Consider the following 19,250-nt stretch of genomic DNA (forward strand, 5'->3'; position numbering starts at 1 on the left):
TTCGGATCGCAAAAGGGGCGGGGCCAGGAGCGACACGCCCCCTCTCAGCGGGCAGCGGGATCCTGGAAGCAGGGATCGCTCTGTTGGAAGGGAGACAGCCTTGCAGGGAGACAGGTAGATGAGAGAGAGGGGACATGGGTGCCACTGCCAGATATGTGTAGAGCACACATACTGGCTATAACGTGCTGCCCATTATAGGCTGGCTGTTCCGTAGTGCTGCACAGTGAACACATTGGAAGCTTTTGGCTCAGCACAGCTCAGTAACTTTGCAGACAGTGTGATTGAAAGGCAATATAATCCTCCTGCATTCGGCACTAAACAGATGCACTTATCTTCTGGGAATGCTTTCTTTCACTGTGCGACCTTTTCTTTCAAAGTGTACAGATGAACATATAGGTGAAATATATGTAAAGCATATGACTTCAGCATGTGGGTATTACGTGCAAACATTTCTGCTCTCTGCTCGTCCCTCCTCCCTTCTCTGTCCACTCCCTGCCCTCTGTCCATCTTCTCCCCTTCTCTGTGTGTCCACCCCCCTCTCCTTCTCCTGTCCACAGACCTGTCCTGCTGTTCATTTCACCCCCAAATGCTTCCGGTAGTAAAATGATCCGAGATTCGGATCAAAGATCCGGATCTCTTCAATGATCCGATTCGAATCATCCGGATCATTGAAAAGATCCGAACTTCCCATCTCTACTACACACAACCTAGCCCTGACACTTTAGTCTGCGACGGTGCCAGCCACAGGCAGAAGCAATCTATCGCCACTCGTAGACGAGACTAATCGCTAGGCCAGGGGTGTCTCTTGCCAGCGACCTCAAGTTTAGTGTACGTCATTCAGCTAATTATCACCCGTGACATCGGCAAGCGATTACTATAGACTACAGCCGTCCGTCACTAAATGCTTCCCTGGGGGAGGAGGCGTGAGGGTGTCGGTCCATGTGTTGTTTGTTCCTTCCTGCGAGAGCTGCCTTGGCTGAGTACTGGAGGGTATGTGATGGCTTCCCTAACTCTCAGTGCTCCGCATTGCTCTTGTGTTGTCTGTCCTACACGTCTGATGTAAAGTCCTGTATACATTAATGTATTTATCTTCTAAAAAAATAATATTTACATTGTAAAAACTATAGCTCCATTCTCTGAATTATTATTTTTTTGTTCAAATGGTATTGGATTTCAGTGATGATAATAGTAAGGACCAGCTTGATATTGAAAATGAAAGTGTTTTTTTTTTTTTTTAATCAATTAGTTATGCATGACTAGAGGTATATTTTAAGGAGCCCAGTAATAATGCAATCTTACCACTGCTATGTATTATGAGGGACTCAGAGCAGGGTTGTTTTTTGGTGGTACACAGGCACCTGTCGCTTCTCTAGCTACCTAAAGAACAAATATAAGTTTGCAGCTATGGGGTGTTGGGGACCTGAATTTTTACACACGATAGCGTGGCTCTGCTGAGACCCAAGCGTTTGTGCATCGTATAGCTGAACGTGAAGTACACCTAAACTGAGGGGGGTATGGAGGATGCTGTATTTATTTCCCTTCAAACAATACAAGTTGCCTGGCTATCCTGCTGATCCTCTGCCTTTAAGCCATTTTTAGCCATACACCCTGAACTAACCTATGCAAATCAGGTGTTTCTGACATTATTGTCAGATCTGACAAGATTAGCTGCATGCTTGTTTCTGGGGTTGTTCAGACACTACTGCAGCAGGGCAGCCAGGCAACTGGTATTGTTTAAAGGAATTAAATATGGCAGCCTCCAAATTCTTCTCACTACAGTTGTCCTTTAAAGTTAAAGTGTACCTGATCTGAGGCAAAACTACCCAAGGTAAGAACAGAGGTATGTTCATTCTTGATCCACATACATCTGTGCATTGTCTATTCTTCTCTTCGTTCTTATTGTGAAAGCAAATTTTAATCACATGTCATTCTTTACACAGTGAAGTTGATTCACTTAAAGAGAATCTGTATTGTTAAAATCGCACAAAAGTAAACATACCAGTGCGTTAGGGGACATCTCCTATTACCCTCTGTCACAATTTCGCCGCTCCTCGCCGCATTAAAAGTGGTTAAAAACAGTTTTAAAAAGTTTGTTTATAAACAAACAAAATGGCCACCAAAACAGGAAGTAGGTTGATGTACAGTATGTCCACACATAGAAAATACATTCATACACAAGCAGGCTGTATACACCCTTCCTTTTGAATCTCAAGAGATCATTTGTGTGTTTCTTTCCCCCTGCAGCAATCTTCCACTGAAGTGTCAGGCTGTTTCTTCCTGCAGAGTGCAGGCAGCTCTGCCTGTATGTAATTCCTCAGTATGTGAAAGCCCACCCAGCTCAGAGGAGGATTTATCCAGCTTGTAAAAGATAAGAGAGAAGAGAGAAGCTTCCCTAATCTAAATAATACACAGGCAGTGTGCAGAGAGGGGCCTGGAGGGGGGAGATGCATCACAGAACCACAACACTGAAGAACTTGGCCTTCCAGACACAGGCTGACAAGTCTGACAAGTCTGACAAGAGAGAGATAAGTTGATTTATTACAGAGATGGTGATAGTAGAACGTGCTGCAGTAAGCCAGAACACATTAAAATAGCTTTTGGAACTTGTAGGATGATAAAAAACAGGATGCAATTTTTGTTACGGAGTCTCTTTAAAGCCATTTGGTTGTAGGTCTTAATAGCATTGTTGCTGCAATGTGTACGTAGCTAACACACCTTCTGTATTCCGCAGGTGTTCACAACATGCTTCTGATAGAAGAAAAGTATAAGTTGGTTGCTAAGGCCTTGTTTCACTCTGGCACATGCCCAAGATGTGTTCTCCGCGTGTGTTGTGTTGGATTTCCCACTCCTTACCGTCTACCATACAAGGTCACTTCATTTATATTCAAAACCATAAAATAGATTTTTTGCACATAAATATGGGTGCAATGCATCCATAAAATAATGTAGAGTTTATTATGCTATCTTAAAGCGGATCTGAGATGAAAAACTAACTATAACAAGTAACTTGTCTATATATCTTATCGAAAGTTTAGATAGTTTATACAGCAAATCTAGATGCAAACAGCTTCAACAGTTTATGATTATTCTGTGACACAATGAAGGCAGCCATGTTTTGTTTGTCACATTACACACAGGCAAGCTGATAGCATCTCCAGCCGTCAGCCTGTGACAAATTCCAACCCTCTGTGTCTGAAATCTCTGGCTAGTAACACCTCCTCCTCCACCTGCCCAGACTGAGTTACCATAAGCCCTTGCTACCTGGGACTGAGTGCCTTGGCACTCTGGAAAAGCTGTGGGCGAGGCTTGTTTAGTTTATAGGGAATTCAATTATTAAAACCAAAACAAAAAAAGTATTTGGCTTAAGGAATGCCCTATAAACTATATGAAAGGAACACAATTATGCAACGAGTAAAAGTTTCTCGGATCCACTTTAAAGGACAACTGAAGTGAGAAGACTATGGAGGCTGCCATGTTTATTTCCTTTTAAACACTACCAGTTGCCTGGCAGTCCTGATGATCTTTCTGGCATCAGTAGTGTCTGAATCACATACACGAAACAAACCTGTGGCTAATCCAGCCAGACTTCAGTCAGAAACACCTGATCTGCATGCTTATTTAGGGCCCATTCACACTATAAATCGTAAACCGGTAGAGCTCAGCGCGGGTGATTTTACAATGATTAGCATGGTAAAATCACTGCTCACACTTCCACGATTCAGAGCGATTTGCGATCAGCGCTTTATTAAGCACTGTACCACGATCGTTCAAGAATCGCGGCAAAATGCTGCATGTAACGCATTTTGCAATTGGTGCTGATTGCAAATCGCCCGCGGTTGGCGACAATTGCGGCAGTGAGTTCACTGCCACATACTTCCTTTTGCGCTAGCCCTGCTGGTCTGTTTGGCTGCAGAAGTGTCTGAATAACACCAGAAACAAGCATGCAGCTAATCTGTCAGATCTGACAATAATATCAGAAACGCCTGATCTGCTGCATGCTTGTTCAGGGGCTATGGCTGAAAGTATTAGAGGCAGAGGGTCAGCAGGGCTGCCGGGCAACTGGTATTGCTTACAAGGAAATAAACATGGCAGGCTCCATATACCTCTCTCTTCAGTTCTTTAAAGTGAACCTATGTAGTTTTACAACACACGTATAGATTTCACAGCTTGGTGAGCTACATAGGGGAAATTTAGGTGTACATAAACAACTGCATACATATATGCCATAATTGTTTTTTTTTTAGCTTGCTTGCTTGTCATCCATAGAAGTGCCTGATCCAGGTCCGACTTTTTGACTCTAAAAATGTCCACCCAACACATCCATGTGTCAGTCCCTTCTCTCTCCCTTCCCCCCCATGACTTCACATCCATATTGCAGCATCTGTGTGAGTTGGTGCAAATGGAAAAGCATGGGGAATTTCTGGGACACAAAGAAAAGCCACCAAGGAGACCCTAAGGGGATGATTCGCTGAAGAACGTTAATCTTAACGTGACCATATAGCGCACGTTAAGATTACCAGCATTTACGCAATTTACGTAGTGATGCAAATTGCGTAACACGCTACATACATACACCACTTACATTGTATGTTACTCAAACAATGTAAGTGCTGTGTATGTACATAACACGTTACTCAAATTGCGCAAGTCACTACTTTATACATTTCGTAAATGCACATGTTAAGATTAACGTTCTTTAGTAAATCAACCCCTAAGGCTGGTAAGTCATTTCACAGGAGGGATGTGGGACGCCATTAAATATTCAAGAGTGGCTCTAACCCCTTACCACACTGTTTCCAAAAGAAAACATAATGGCTATCATTCATAAAGCATTTCCGCATGCAGAAATGCTAAAAACAGCTGACTTTACCGACCACTCGGCAAAGTCAGCATTCATAAAGGCTCTTTCCGCATAAAAAAATGACATTCCCGTGCAGAGCGATACATTTCCGCCTTGTGCGGAGTTTTTCTAGATTAATCTAGAAAAAGTAACAAACACATCCATTCATAAAGATTAGAGCAAGCGGTATCTGGAAGGAAAATACCGCTTGCTCGACAGTAGCGATAGGCGGGCGGATTACATGTAAATGAATGGGACGGACCTCCCAAGCAGCATCAGACAGAGGAGCGCACGGAGGGAATCGGGCAGCTTTTATGTTTCCGCATGTCTTCCGCCACGCTACCGCCAGCTTCCTCCAGAAAACCTCCGCACTTCTACCGCAACAGGCAACTTCTTTATGAATGACCACCCAGAAGTCTTAATTACCGGTTGTGGAGAAGAACGATGTGTTCCCACACTACCGACAGCCTCTTTATGAATGATACCCATAGTATTTCATGGTATTTGGTTTTGAGGCAGGCCCAAATCACATTCTAATGGGGAGAAGAGCAACCCTGGTAAGATTACATTAAAGTGAGTAAAACAGTTGGGGGGGATAGAATATTGTAGTACTGACAAGATTATTTGTTATTTGCACAGTGTTTTATCGATCCAAAGGCCACTTTTTCAAGCAGTGATGTGCATGATAAAGGCATGATCAAAGTACTCAATTTCAGTATTCATACAAACTTAAAAGAATATATGAATAATTATACGAATAAACATAATAGCTAGGAATATACAAATATGTAATATGGCAGGCTATATATACAGAACTATATGTATTAGAAATACAAATTAGTAAAATAAAACAAATAGTAATAAAGAATAAAATAAATGGAGCAAGGAAGATTCAGTAATACATATGCTTACATTATATTTTGCATTTCTATATATATTGATGAAAGAGCCCTTTAAGATTGGAACTGGATACAAATTATATTCTTATTTCTCTTTACGCTTTTATCTAAGGCCATTCTTTATGGGCAACTTTGTAATATTATTTTTCAGAGTATACTTAGCATTTTAACTAAATAGTATTCCTTTGTTACTGTTGACTTCTTCCTGTTCTGAGCCACATTTTATTGAAAAAAAAAACAGCTGCTGTAGAGGGACAGAAACTTGGTGAACCAACAAGCTTGTGTTGTTATAAATCTCCCAGCATGCATCTTGTTAGACACTTACCATCTTCACAAGATTGGAGCCCAGAAGGTTTTTAATTTTTATCATAATAAAATGTAAGGAAAATAACCGAATATAAATTAAGGGAAACATTGCTGTTGCCTGTAATATGTGCAAAGTTAAGTCTCTGGGTGCATGTCCATTTTAAAATGTGTTATGGAATAAAGGGTTATGGGAAACGGCTTGATTAGATCAGCTTTGTGAAAGAGAAATTATCCCTTTTTTACCTCTGTGAATATGAATGGGGTTCTGTGCTCTCTGTGTCCATCTTTTTTTCTGAGCCAAAGGAAACAACCTGGAGTGGTCACATGACCAGCACTTAAAGAGACACTGAAGCAAAAAAAAAAAATGATATTTTACGAATTGGTTGTGTACTATGAATAATTACTAGAAGATTAGCAGCAAAGAAAATATTATCATATTTTTATTTTCAGGTATATGGTGTTTTTTCTAACATTGCATCATTCTCTAATATGTGCAGATTACACAACACTCAGCATTCAAAATGATTCTTTCAGAGCAGTCTGTGAACTAATGACCTCTCCTCTGGCAGAGAAAAAAAAAAACAGTTGAGATAATAAAAGTCATAAGACAGCCCTCTCCATGACTTTTGAAGAGCTTCATGGCTTGTTTGCATAGAGATAACAACTGGAGTTTCTTAACTCTTCCTGTACTGGAAACAATTAGACTGATGTATCTGATCTTAATGTTTTATTTCTTAGCTGTACTACACATACAAATCATAATATCATCTTTTTTTTTTTTGCTTCAGTGTCTCTTTAAAGTACACCTTAACTGAAAGACATATGGAGATTGCCATGTTTTTCCTTTTAAACAATTCCAGTTGCCAGGCCGTCCTGATGATCTTTCTGGCATCAGTAGTTTCTGAATCACATACCCGAAACAAACCTGTGGCTAATCCAGTCAGACTTCAGTCAGAATCACCTGATCTGCATGCTTATTTTGGACCCATTCACACTATAAATCTCAAAACCGTAGAGCTCAGCGTGGGTGATTTTACAACGATTAGCACGGTAAAATCACTGCTCACATTTCCACGATTCAGAGCGATTGCGATCAGCGCTTTAAGCACTGTACCGCGATCGCTCTAGAATCGGGGCAAAATGCTGCTTGTAACACACTGCACTGATCAACTAGCGTTTTGCAATTGGTGCCAATTGCGGCCGTGAGATCACTGCTACATACTTTCTATTGCGCTAGCGCTTTGGTGATTAGCGGGAATCGCCCACTAGTCGCTAGTGTGAATGGGCCTTTAGGTTGTATTGGATGCAGAGGATCAGCAGGGCTGCCAGGCAATATGCGTTGCTTAAAAGGATATAAATACTGTATGTTAGCCTCCATATCCTTCTCAGTTCATGTGTGCTTTAAAGGAAACCAGGGCCGAATGAAGTAGGAGAAATGGGGGGAGCAGGCATGTACTGTCAGCTGTCCTGATGCCCACTACTTCCCTCCATTCTCATCTCTGCCCCTCCGATCCTAAATGCTAAATGCCCCCCGGAGCGCTCTGTTCAGGACATCAATCGTGACGTCCTGTGCCGTGCACTCCGGGCCACAGTCGCACGCTGTAGGATTGACGCAGCTAGGCCAGTGCCTGCGCACTAATACCCAACTCTGGCGACCTTGAAGAGATTGCCAGGGGCATTTAAATAGGATCAGGTGGGCAGAGAAGAGAACGTTAGGCTCTGGTATCCTTTTAAGACTCTAAATGAAAGAAAACCCTCCTATCCCCAATGCCTTGCTCTGTCACTCTTTTAGCTTAGAGCAGGGGTAGAGAACCTATGGCTCGCCTTAGGCCTGGTGCACACCAAAGAACGCTAGCAGATCCGCAAAATGCTAGCAGATTTTGAAACGCTTTTTCTTTTTCTGTAGCGTTTCAGCTAGCATTTTGCGGTTTTGTGAAGCGTTTTTGGTGTAGTAGATTTCATGTATGGTTACAGTAAGCTGTTACTGAACAGCTACTGTAACAAAAAACGCCTGGCAAACCGCTCTGAAGTGCCGTTTTTCAGGGCGGTTTGCGTTTTTCCTATACTTAACATTGAGGCAGAAACGCATCCGCAATCCAAAATCTGCAGCAGCCCAGGAGTATGCGTTTCTGCAAAACGCCTCCCGCTCTGGTGTGCCCCAGCCCATTGAAATACATTACCCTAGCGGATCCGCACCCGCAAGCAGATCGCAAACCGCAGCAGAACCGCTCTGGTGTGCACTAGGCCAATGTTGGTATTTCTCCTGTCTGGGAAATTGCTGATGTTACTGAATCCCAAGAGAAGCTGAAGACGTGTCTGACACTTCCGCTGCCAAGCGTTTCAACTGTATACACATCACCATGGCAACAGGGACATGAGCCCTCTGCTGTGCATTCACACTGTCCCAGTTTGAAACATATTGTATGGCTCTCACGGAAATACATTTTAAAATATGTGGCGTTTATGGCTCTCTCAGCCAAAAAGGTTCCTGAGCCCTGGCTTAGAGCAAAAGGTATCAAACTCCAGTCCTGGAGGACCATATCCATACCAGGATGGGCTGAGAAATGTTTTCTTGAGAAACCACCTTGCCTGGTTCACACCATCAATTAATTTGAGCTGTGTCAAAAATGTGTGAGGACCTCGGCTCCAGAGGACTGGAGCCACGACATCCCTGGCTTAGAAGTGATGAATACATGAGTGCACTAGTCTGAACGTCTGGCACCTAATCACATCAGTGAAACGCCTCACTGAAAGCCCTGAGCAGCAGCCTCTGTAATATATTGGTGTATTTTGAGTATTGTTCTTCTAATATAAATATTTGGAGGTAGATTGCATTATCTCCCTTGAAACTCTGTTTTGTTCTCAAAGCTCCCTGTATTGACCCAAATAGCAGGGACCATTGTTATTCCTGTTGAAGCCACTCCTTTATATTGACTGAGGCTTTGTTCCCACTTGAGCGGTGAACAGACTTTTTTTTTTTTTGGTTCGTTCTCCGCTCATTGCTAAATGGACAATGAACGCTCCTATTTTATAAATGGGAGTCATTCACACTTGTCACTTTGCAATGGATCCTTGAAATCCGTTGCAGTAAACGGACCACACTTCTGTGCAGTCTGCAGTAATCCCGGGCGGGCAGATGTTCCCCCATATAGCCTATGGGGGTAACACAACTGCCCCGGGCTGCAGCCAGACCATTGGAGTGGACATTACACTGTCCGCTCCCACTTATCCAGTGCAAGTGGGAACCACATTCTTATTCAGCAGAGATTTGCAGCTCCAGTTCAATGAAAAAGCAGTGTTCGCAGCCAAACGGTCGGCAAGAGGGGAGCCTAGATTATTGGACAGACTTCAGGTCACTCTGTCCCAGTTTTGTTGAGTTTTGACCAGATCTTGGAATGGCATTTTGAGATTTACATTTGTTTTCCAGAAAACTGTTTTCACACTTTAAAGAAAACTAGTAATGTTACTACGCACATCTGCAAATGTAATGGGATTAATTGGTTATGTGCCTGTGTTTTAGGAACTTACAGAAGAGCTGCAGAAGTACCTGGAACCATTGCATGGAGATACAACTGATGGAGATAATGCTCCACCCAATAAGAAGGCTAAGCTAGAAGGCCTAGATGGCTGTGGATCCGAGGTGCAGAACGCTGTAAAGAAAATGCAGGACACAGATGCTACCAAGGCTCCAAAAACCTGTAATTTGTGTTTGGGGATTTTGCAGAACCTCTGTGAAACTGAATTTGTTATAAAGGTGATTTGGAAAGTATGTTAAGTCTACACTGAGCTGATGTCTTCAGACCCGTATACATGCCTAACTCAAGGTGGCTCTTGATCAAGCGTGTGAGGGCACACCTTGTTTCACGATTTAATCCATGCATGGTCTGGTCCGTCTCACAAAGACAGGATCCTTATTCTCAGAGATAATGGATGACCAGCACAGGAAGACTTGAAAGTTCTTTTTTTATTCACTGCAGCTAGTGAACAAAAATCAGCCAACATCCGTATCAGCTATCAGATGTAATTATAGCTCGTATGTATAATTCTCCTGCTGCCGAAGGCAGTGCTTCTACTTCCAGTTGCAATGAGCAATGTTACACCGCGGCATAGTTCCAAGTACAACGGAATGTCAAAAGCGGAAATGGCGAATTTTCGGTTTTCCGCTTTTGGGTTAGGCAAAATTTGCCTACCAATGCGGAATTTTGAAGTAAATGCGGAATTCTGAATTTAAGGCGGAAATCCGCAGAAAAGTCACAGTGGGAAGTGGGAGGGCGGAAGTACACATTTTGCAGCACTTTAACCCCATTGGCCAGTTCAAACCACATGCCGACCTTCCACCACTGTCCGAAAAGTCTGTTGTACTTGGAACCATGCCGCAGTGTAACACTGCTTATTCCAACTGGTAGTAGAAACACTGCCTTCAGCAGCATGGAGAGCTATACATACCAGCTATAATTACATCTGATGGCTGATACGGATGTTGGCTGATTTTTGTTCACTAGCTGCAGTGAATAAAAAAGAACTTTCAAGACTTCCTGTGTTGGTCATCCATTATCTCTGACTCAAGTTGGCTGAGTCAGCCGGTAATTAAGCCTGTGTACAAAGGTGCCCGACACGCATGGGATTCACCCAGCAGATTGACTCACTACCAGTGATGGCCAATGCCATTGTTTACACTGCTCCCCTGCCTGCTGTGTGATGTCAAGCATTTGCCCCTCTGTCATCCCTCCACCACCCACCGCATAGCAATACACCGCGTTGTCAGCTACACAGCTGACACGGGTTTCTAAAATTGAGCCCACTGATGTCGCCCAAGCGGATTGGGTTCTGATCCTTGAGGGGTGACATCAGTAGTTTGGTGTGTACACACCCTTATATGCAGATCACTGCATATGTCCAAAGCTTACAGACTTCCAATGCAGGTATAATTCGGATAGGCAGAGGCCTTCACTAGTGCAGGATGCAGCATTGCTGATGGTGGACACTGCAACATGTGATGCAGTTGTTCCAGAGACATTCCCTTTGGAAAAGTCAGTCACATGACCCAGAGACCAGTGCACATGTAACGATTGTGGAATATCTCCGTGGTCAGCACACAAGATGTGCGCCGACACTACGGAAATCCTCCACAAACGTCTGAATAACAGAACCCAGCTATGGTGCAATGCACCTGTAGAGGGGAATTCCTACCGGCAGATGGAGCTGTGGAGTGCAGAGGAATAAAGCCTCTGCACTGCCACAGACGCCAGACAGGAATTGTACGAGAGGAAGCAATAAAGGACAAGATAGCCCCTAGTGAAAGAGAGTGAGCACAGAGACAGAATGCATGTATGTCCACCAATCCAGTCGCCACCCGGCGACGGTGAACACACAACAATGAAGATCAAGTGGGAAAGCAATCGCAAGAAATGGCGACTGCTAACAGCGACACAAGATTGAATTAGCACAGAGATAGAATGTATGTATGTCCACCAATCTAGTCGCCACCTGGCGACGGTGAACACACAACAGCGAAAACCAAGTGGGAAAGCAATCGCACAAATGGCGATTGCTAACAGCGACACAAGACTGAGTAAAGACAGCATAGACGTAGCAAGAAAGACACAGCAAACGATAATGATCAAAACGCCAAAGAAAATAAACGCGCTATCTAAACGTGGTCGCCGCACGAGAAGCGCAACAGAGACAAAACACGCCAACCCTAACTATCAAATGAACCTAGAAACACAAACAAACAAACAACAGAAACCCTTGCTAATCGGCTGCCTTACCTCAGGCAACAGCAAGCGTTTGCTCCAGACAAACAGACAACAGGAACAAGTCAGATTGGATCCACTGCTCTTCCGCAAGAGCGAGTGCGATCCGTACACAGGAACAGGACTGAAAGAATCCACTGCTCTTCCGCAAGAGCGAGTGCGATTCGTACACAACCAGACAGACAGAAGCAGTAACCAGCAGCAACCGCAGCTGAGGTTAAACTCCAAGACAGAATACAGAAAGATCCACCGCCTCTAACGCTAGGGCGAGTGCCATCCAAACAGAACGATTCGCTACCGCCAACCGCTGGCGACAGCGCAATTGCAAGAGCAAGACACGATAGAATAGGCAGTACAAATATACACAATCCTGACTGCACTAAACAGGAATGCAAGGAGCTCCCAAAGGGTATCTACTCTAAGGGCCTGTACACACTGCTGCGCTTGCGCTGCGTTTTTAAAAACGCATGCGTTTTTAAAATCGCAAGGTCTTTTGAAAAAGAAAGAAAATCGTGATGACTTGTACACACTGGTGCGATGCGTTTTTAGAAAAACGCAATCGCAGTGCTTGCTGCGCTTTTTTAAGCGCAGCGCATGAAAAACGAATTAAAAACGCATGCGCTTGCGTTTTTGCCTGCGTTTTTCAGAAGTCAATATCCCAGAAGACTCTGCAATCTCCTGATTCCTGTTGAAATGTAAACTAGAAAAAAAACAAAGGATTCTTTAGCCAATTAGCGATTACAAGAAAAACGCAAACGCACAAAAAACGCAGGCAAAAGCGCATGCGTTTTTAAAACTACATGCACTTTAAAAACGCATGCGCTTGTGATTTTGCTTGCGTTTTTAAGTGTGTACAGGCCCTAAGCTAGCAATAATGGCCAACAATGAGCAGAGGGCTGAGACTCCAGGCAAGTTAGCAAGAACAAACCATCATGACCAGCAGGGAATTCTGGGAGGGAATGGCATTTATACTGCAAGCCATCAAAGGAAGCAGCTAAGTAATTTGCATGACAAGTAGATGCAAATTCCTCACCAGCAGAGCAACTCTGCAACTTGCAGAGTGAAGACAGGTCTCTTTTCCAGAGACCTGCAACACTCAGACCTAAAGAATGGTCAAAAAGCTGTCTGCCTGTACAGACAGCTGAGCAGATCATTACAGCACAATGTTTAAAGTTGACAGCAGAGTGGGAGTTTCTTTTCTTTTCATCAGTCATCACCTGACCTTGTCCACCACCTCCCTCTCGACTTTTAAGAATTGAATTGTTGGGCATCAATTCACTACGCTTATCTTCTGTCTTTTATAACATTTCTAGAGTTATCATCATGGTGGTAAGGCATGTAGTATTCAGGAAACATTTTACCTCAGGCAAACTTAAAGTTAACTCTTCTGTCTTCAAATTAACTCTTCAATCCTTAAAATAACTCCAGAATTCTAAAGTTAAAGACAGGCTGTTAATTAACTGTGTGTGAAAATAACTACACAGGAGGTAACTTAAGGAATGAAGCGATAAGATAACTCTGGTGGCAAGTTTACTCTTGCCTTATTATCTCCAGCATTATCTTAGTGAATTGAGGTCACTCGCCTGTGATTGTGTGCCCCTTTTCAGAGTCTAATGCTGGGAATACACGGTACGTTTTCACGGCTCGATTCTGCTGCCCGATCGATACCACGGGAGATTCTCTTATCTTCTGCTCGTTTTCCTTATCTTTTCCCCTTGTCCCCCAATGCGGTATCGAGTGCGGAATCGATTGGGCGGGTGATCGGACATGTCGGAAATTATCAATCGAGCCATCGAAATGGCTCAATCGAGCGGCGAAAATGTACCATGTATTCCCAGCATAAGGGCCTGAGAGCTGGCCACTTCCGAACTTTACATAATGTTATCTTGTGTTTAATTGTATCAAGTGAGAAATGTAAACAAAGCCTTCTCTCACACTGCCAGGTCCCCTGAACAAAGTCAGACAAGCATAAATGCTTTCTGATTAAGCTAGAGGATGAATACAGCAGTTATAAATAAAATGCAAAGTAAGCTCTCAAAGTAAAATAAGTGTACTTTAGAAACGTATAATTTCTAAATGAATAATAATACTTATGCACAAAAGCACATATGCTAACCGTATGGCATATAAAAAGTAGGAAAACTTGTTTTTATTGAACATTATGTCAGGGTTTTATACCGCTTTAATGTATGTTTTATGCAACAAACCACTGTGAATCCAGCATAAGAGGAAGCGAGATGGAGTGGTCATGTGACTGCCACTTTGAATTTATGGTAAACATTTTACTGGCAATAAACTTAACACTGAAACCACTAAAATGCAAAATACTATCTCTGGACAGACTTCACCAAATAGTATTTGACAATGACATAGATCCATAGCTAGTCTCCGACTCCTCAGTTTCTGAAACCACGACTCCGACTCCAACTTCGACTCTAGGTACCCAAAATTGCTCAGACTCCGACTCCTTAGTCTAATACTTAACAGGGCTGTGGATTTTGTACAAAAATCATGCGCCTCCGACTCCTCAGTTTCTGAAACCAGAACTCCGACTCCGGGTGCCCAAAATTGCCCCAACTCTCCGACGCCAACTCTGACTCCACAGCCCTGGGTGTAAGTATGGCATTCTGTAACGTGCATATCTACTTGTAACCTGTCCATTGTGCTTGTAAAAGCATTTCATTATTTTGTGCTGTAAAACAAAACCATTCTCATTTTATTTCAGATTCTTCATAAAGTTCAGTCTTCAGAATACGAGTTTAAAGATTTTGTTGTTTCAGTGTCTTTGCCGGCACAGCTCCTGGTGAGAGAGGTAAAGTGGCATTTATATGCTTTTTCTGACTTCCTTCAGGAGCCTTTATCAGTTAATTTATTTATTTTACATGTTATTTTTGCTCTTACATATGGCATCTTTGGGCAATTCACGTATACCCAGTCATACCCCACCATAGTCCTAGTCCCTATCGTAGACTAAAGGCCATTTTTTTGGGTAGAGCCAGTTCATTTATCTGTATGTTTTTAGGATGTGAGAGGAAACCAGAGTGCCTTGAGGAAACCTTTGCATACATGGGGGGAACAGACAAACTCCATTTGGATAATGTCCTGGCACAAATTAGATCCAGAGACCCTAGCGCTGCATGGTTTGCATTTTTTTTTTAACTCTAATGTTAATGCAACATGTAGTATATATCAACATTATAACTTGTAAGTCACAATAGTGTATATCTTTGTATGGTTTATTTCAAGAACAACATTTCTAAGTCAAGGCTGGTTTCACACTGCAAACTGGCATTAGCAATGCGGTGCGTCGCGCCCAACGCATCGCAATGCCAAAAACAAGCCTTCAGGGAATACCGCGTTACTACACGGTATTCCCTGTCTGGCATCCGGCCAAGCAGGAAATGACGCACGCTTGCAGTCACTTCCTGCTTCGGGTATGCGGAAGTGCACTGAAGTGTATTGTAAAATATGCGTCTGCGCTTGCACGTCGTAACGTCATTGCACTGCCACCCATGCCATTTTTAAAATCTCTGCATTGCCATAGACTAACGTGACTTCCAGTCCAACGCAGGGCAATGCAGATACAAGCGGTAACGGAGTTATGACCCGTGTCGGATCAAGCACTTCCGGCGCACCGCTACGCAGGTAATGTGAACTTCCCCATAGACTTTCATTACCTAGCGTTAGCAGTGCGGTAAATTGCTGCAATGCAACATCCCAGAGTGGAAGGCCCCTCACATGTCATTTGAGTAGATATAAGGTTATAGGACTTGGTCTATCACTGATTTACACTTACTGCTTACTGTATACTTATTAATGAGCCAGCCCAGTTTAGTATGGTTCAGAAATGTTAATCCCTGATCCCGCCCTTTTATTGACACACCATCTTTTTCCCTGTTCCTTCCCTCCTCTTGTGCATGCTCTTTCTGTAACTCCCTACTAATTTTCCTAGAAGCTTCCCTGATTTGTGTCTACACAGCAAACAATTCTGTAAATGACCTTGAATATGGGTGATTAGCTTAGTGCCACTCATGACACCTGTTTCACCTTCAACCAGCTTTTGGTTTTGTTGAACCCTTTAGCAGCCAAATAAAGTAAAACTTTATTTGACTGCAGGGCCGAATTTTTCCTGCCACTGGGGAAGTGTGCCTTCCCCAGCCCAAAGGTGCGTACACACATGCGACTATAGTCGTTTGTAACGATCGTTCCCCGATCTTTACCAACGACGATCGTTACAAAAAACGAACCACCGACTATTAAGGCAAACGACGAACGAGCCAAATCGCTACAAAAGAAAGTTCTGTCTCGGCGGATTTTAACCAACGACGATCGTTTGCAAAAGTAGTACATCGTTGGAAACGATCGTTCGTACTAGGCTTGACATGCGCATTTCACTATTTCTCCATGAAACTTCTCATTTTTATGCGCAGGCGCAATAGTTGCTTTCTGTGATGTAACGTTCGTTCTAACAATCAGATCGTTACACACATTTTAAAACTACCTTTACTTAGGTCGTTCTTTCATCAATTAAAAGTTCGTTCGTCGTTCTTAACGAACGATCGTTGTCGCATGTGTGTACGTAGCACAACAGTGTATGCAGAGTGGGCGGCAGGAAGCTTTCATACATACCTGTCTGGAAGGCTGGATTCTCCTTCCTCCACCGCGGGGGTGATTTAATCCCGACATGTCTTCTCAATTCTGATCACATGATATGACGTGATCGGGATCCAGGAGACCATGTCAGCATTGCAGCGCCACCCGGTGGTGGAAGAGATTCTGACACGGTCTCGTGGACCCCCATCACATGTCATATCGTGATTGGATGTGATTGGGACCCAGAAGACCTGCTGGGAGTTCAGAGCCACCGGTGGAGGAAGAGAAGAAGACGTCCGAAACAGGTAAATATGACTGTTAACTGCCACGCACTTTTTTGTCTGCACTAGGCAGCCAAATGAGATATGCCAATCGAGGCTTAAAATGCTCCAGCAGCTTTCAAAATAAATAATACAAATAAATTATGCATCATTGTCTGTACCTCATATGTTAGTAATTCAATACTAACCAACAGCAACAACACCATTTTTAAATCCCTTTTCCACTATGGCACTCAAAGTGCATGGCATGTCTCACCAGTTATAAGTGGCATAGTGGATTATGTCACACAGGAAAAGCTACAAGGCCTTAAAGGAAACCTGAGATGAACGTGATATGGAGGCTGCCATATTTTTTTTTTCTCTTTTAAGCAATACCAGTTGCCTGGCGGCCCTACTGATCTCTGGCATCAAGAGTGTCTCAATCACACACCTGAAATAAGCATTATTATTATTATTATTATTATTTATTGTATTTATAAAGCGCCAACATATTACGCAGCGCTGAGCATGAAGCATGAGGCTAATCCTATTCAGCTTTCAGTCAGAGCACCTGATCTGCATGCTTGTTCAGGGTTTGGCTAAGACACAAGATCAGTAGGACAGCCCCGCAGCTTGCATTGTTTAAAAGGAAATTAATGTCAGCCTCCATATTCCTCTCACTTCAGCATCCCTTTAAATGGCAAACCTCCAAGGATGGATTCACCAAACAGTGGACTTGAGAAAACACATTTTATGACAATATTTTCTTTTTCTTGTTACATAGCAATAATAAAACTACATGCCAACATAAGCAATCCCTTACCATGCATTTGACCAATACTGCAAAGTATCTAATTGCAAGACACTGGAAGGTTTGCAGAAATAAACTTTATTCAATGTATTGAGTCATTTTATATTTAAAATAGGTGGGAACAACCGTGCAATTTTTATTTTCTACTGAGCAGGAAAGGCACACAGTGAGTTAATGTGCTTCTTGTGAGACATCTACCTGCAGAATATCCTAAAATACGCACATATTGGCTCCAAAGTGGGTAATGGCCTTCCGGGTTGGCTCTGCGTGAGCTTGGAATAGTGGTTTTGTCAGAGTAGTCTGGTCTATATAATGAGGCTTTACAGTCTTTGGTGATCCTGGCAAATCTCTGATACCAGATGGTCCCATACAGTACACTCTTTCTACAGTGCATGGGCTTGTCAGGAACTGAGGCAAAGTTGTGGAGAAAACTCCCAGGAGCATCTGTAGCTGTAATGACACAGTTTTCCATGTAATTTACTTGCAAGGAAAATATTGAATTTGACAAGGTCACTGTAGTCTGTGCTCTTTTCAGCTCAACCTCAAAGTCTATTTTCTTATTTACTTTGCCATTCTGTTTAGTTCCTTGGCATGTCCTTTGGCTATTATTAATCATAATGTCCGGGGCAGTGTTTCAGGCATGTGAATTATACATGGATGCCAGTGTTCTTTTAGGTTCCATGCTACTCTGTGCTTTTCTCTTTGGCAATCTGTGTGTCCGGCTGTTGTCTGTGTGTCCGGCTGTTGTCTGTGTGTCCGGCTGTTGTCTGTGTGCCCGGCTGTTGTCTGTGTGCCCGGCTGTTGTCTGTGTGCCCGCCTGTTGTCTGTGTGCCCGCCTGTTGTCTGTGTGCCCGCCTGTTGTCTGTGTGTCCGCCTGTTGTCTTTGTGTCCGCGTGTTGTCTGTGTGTCCGGCTCTAATGTGTGTCTTTCTGATAAACTAGGTAGGGTCTGCAGCACATTGCATCTGTATTCCAGCTTGTTTGACCCCAGCTATTGATCTCCCACCTCTACCTTCAAATGCAGATGCTGGAACCAGAAGTCATGAATTTATTTGAATCTGTAGCTGGGTTATTTCACAGTTTTAACAGTTACCAGTAGAGGGAGCTCTTACAATTGGTGAAATGTTCACATACTCAATTCGGATGTGTAGAATTTGAATGTTATTAGGCCTTGTTAAAAGGAACTGAGGTGCGAGACCTATGGAAGCTGCCATATTTATTAATTACTTTTAAAGAATACCAGAGCCCAAAGCATTAGGAGAAACGTAATGAAATAAGGCATATGTGATATCATTTTAACTGGGAAAGGCCAAAGAGTATATTTGTATGTGTTCTACAACTGTGGTACTTGTGTGTAAATTAGGATGGATGAAACATTTTAAAAAATTATATTTTCTACACAAAAATATTACCCAGAGACAGCCTTGATTGTCCTGCAAAAAAACAAAATATACATCTTTTAGAATAGATGGTGTAAGTTCCGTAATTAAAAAGTTACTGCTGTATCGTGCCTTATGGTAGATCTGGCCCTGCATTAAGAAGACCCCTAACCCAGTTGTCATTGGTCCAGCTCTGGGTCTCCCTGGCCCATTCCCCACCTCTCTCCTGCCTCCCTACACTCTGCTTTGTGATGAGGCTCACAGAGCTGTAGCGTTGTGACCCTGGAGTTGCAGCCATTTTTCTTTTTGAGACTCGTGGATTACGGGGAGTACGGGGAGTAGATGCCCCCTGCCCCAAACCCCTCCTCTGGATCAAGTAAAGAAGAAATCTATACATACCTGGGGCA

At 43.1% G+C, this 19,250-nt stretch overlaps 1 protein-coding gene across 1 annotated transcript in view; it reads left to right on the forward strand.

Moving 5' to 3' along the window:
- The first annotated feature begins 734 nt into the window (after positions 1 to 734).
- PUS10 (pseudouridine synthase 10) overlaps positions 735 to 19,250 on the forward strand; it is a 58,745-nt gene continuing 40,229 nt past the window's right edge. The window contains exons 1-4 of the mRNA XM_068279607.1: positions 735 to 990; positions 2,732 to 2,868; positions 9,566 to 9,799; positions 14,527 to 14,613. Of these exons, the coding sequence (XP_068135708.1) occupies positions 2,743 to 2,868; positions 9,566 to 9,799; positions 14,527 to 14,613 (447 nt within the window). The 5' untranslated portion in view covers positions 735 to 990; positions 2,732 to 2,742. The remainder of the gene's footprint in view (positions 991 to 2,731; positions 2,869 to 9,565; positions 9,800 to 14,526; positions 14,614 to 19,250) is intronic.

This window comes from Hyperolius riggenbachi, chromosome 4, assembly GCF_040937935.1.
Source record: "Hyperolius riggenbachi isolate aHypRig1 chromosome 4, aHypRig1.pri, whole genome shotgun sequence".
Taxonomy (NCBI): Eukaryota; Metazoa; Chordata; class Amphibia; order Anura; family Hyperoliidae; genus Hyperolius; species Hyperolius riggenbachi.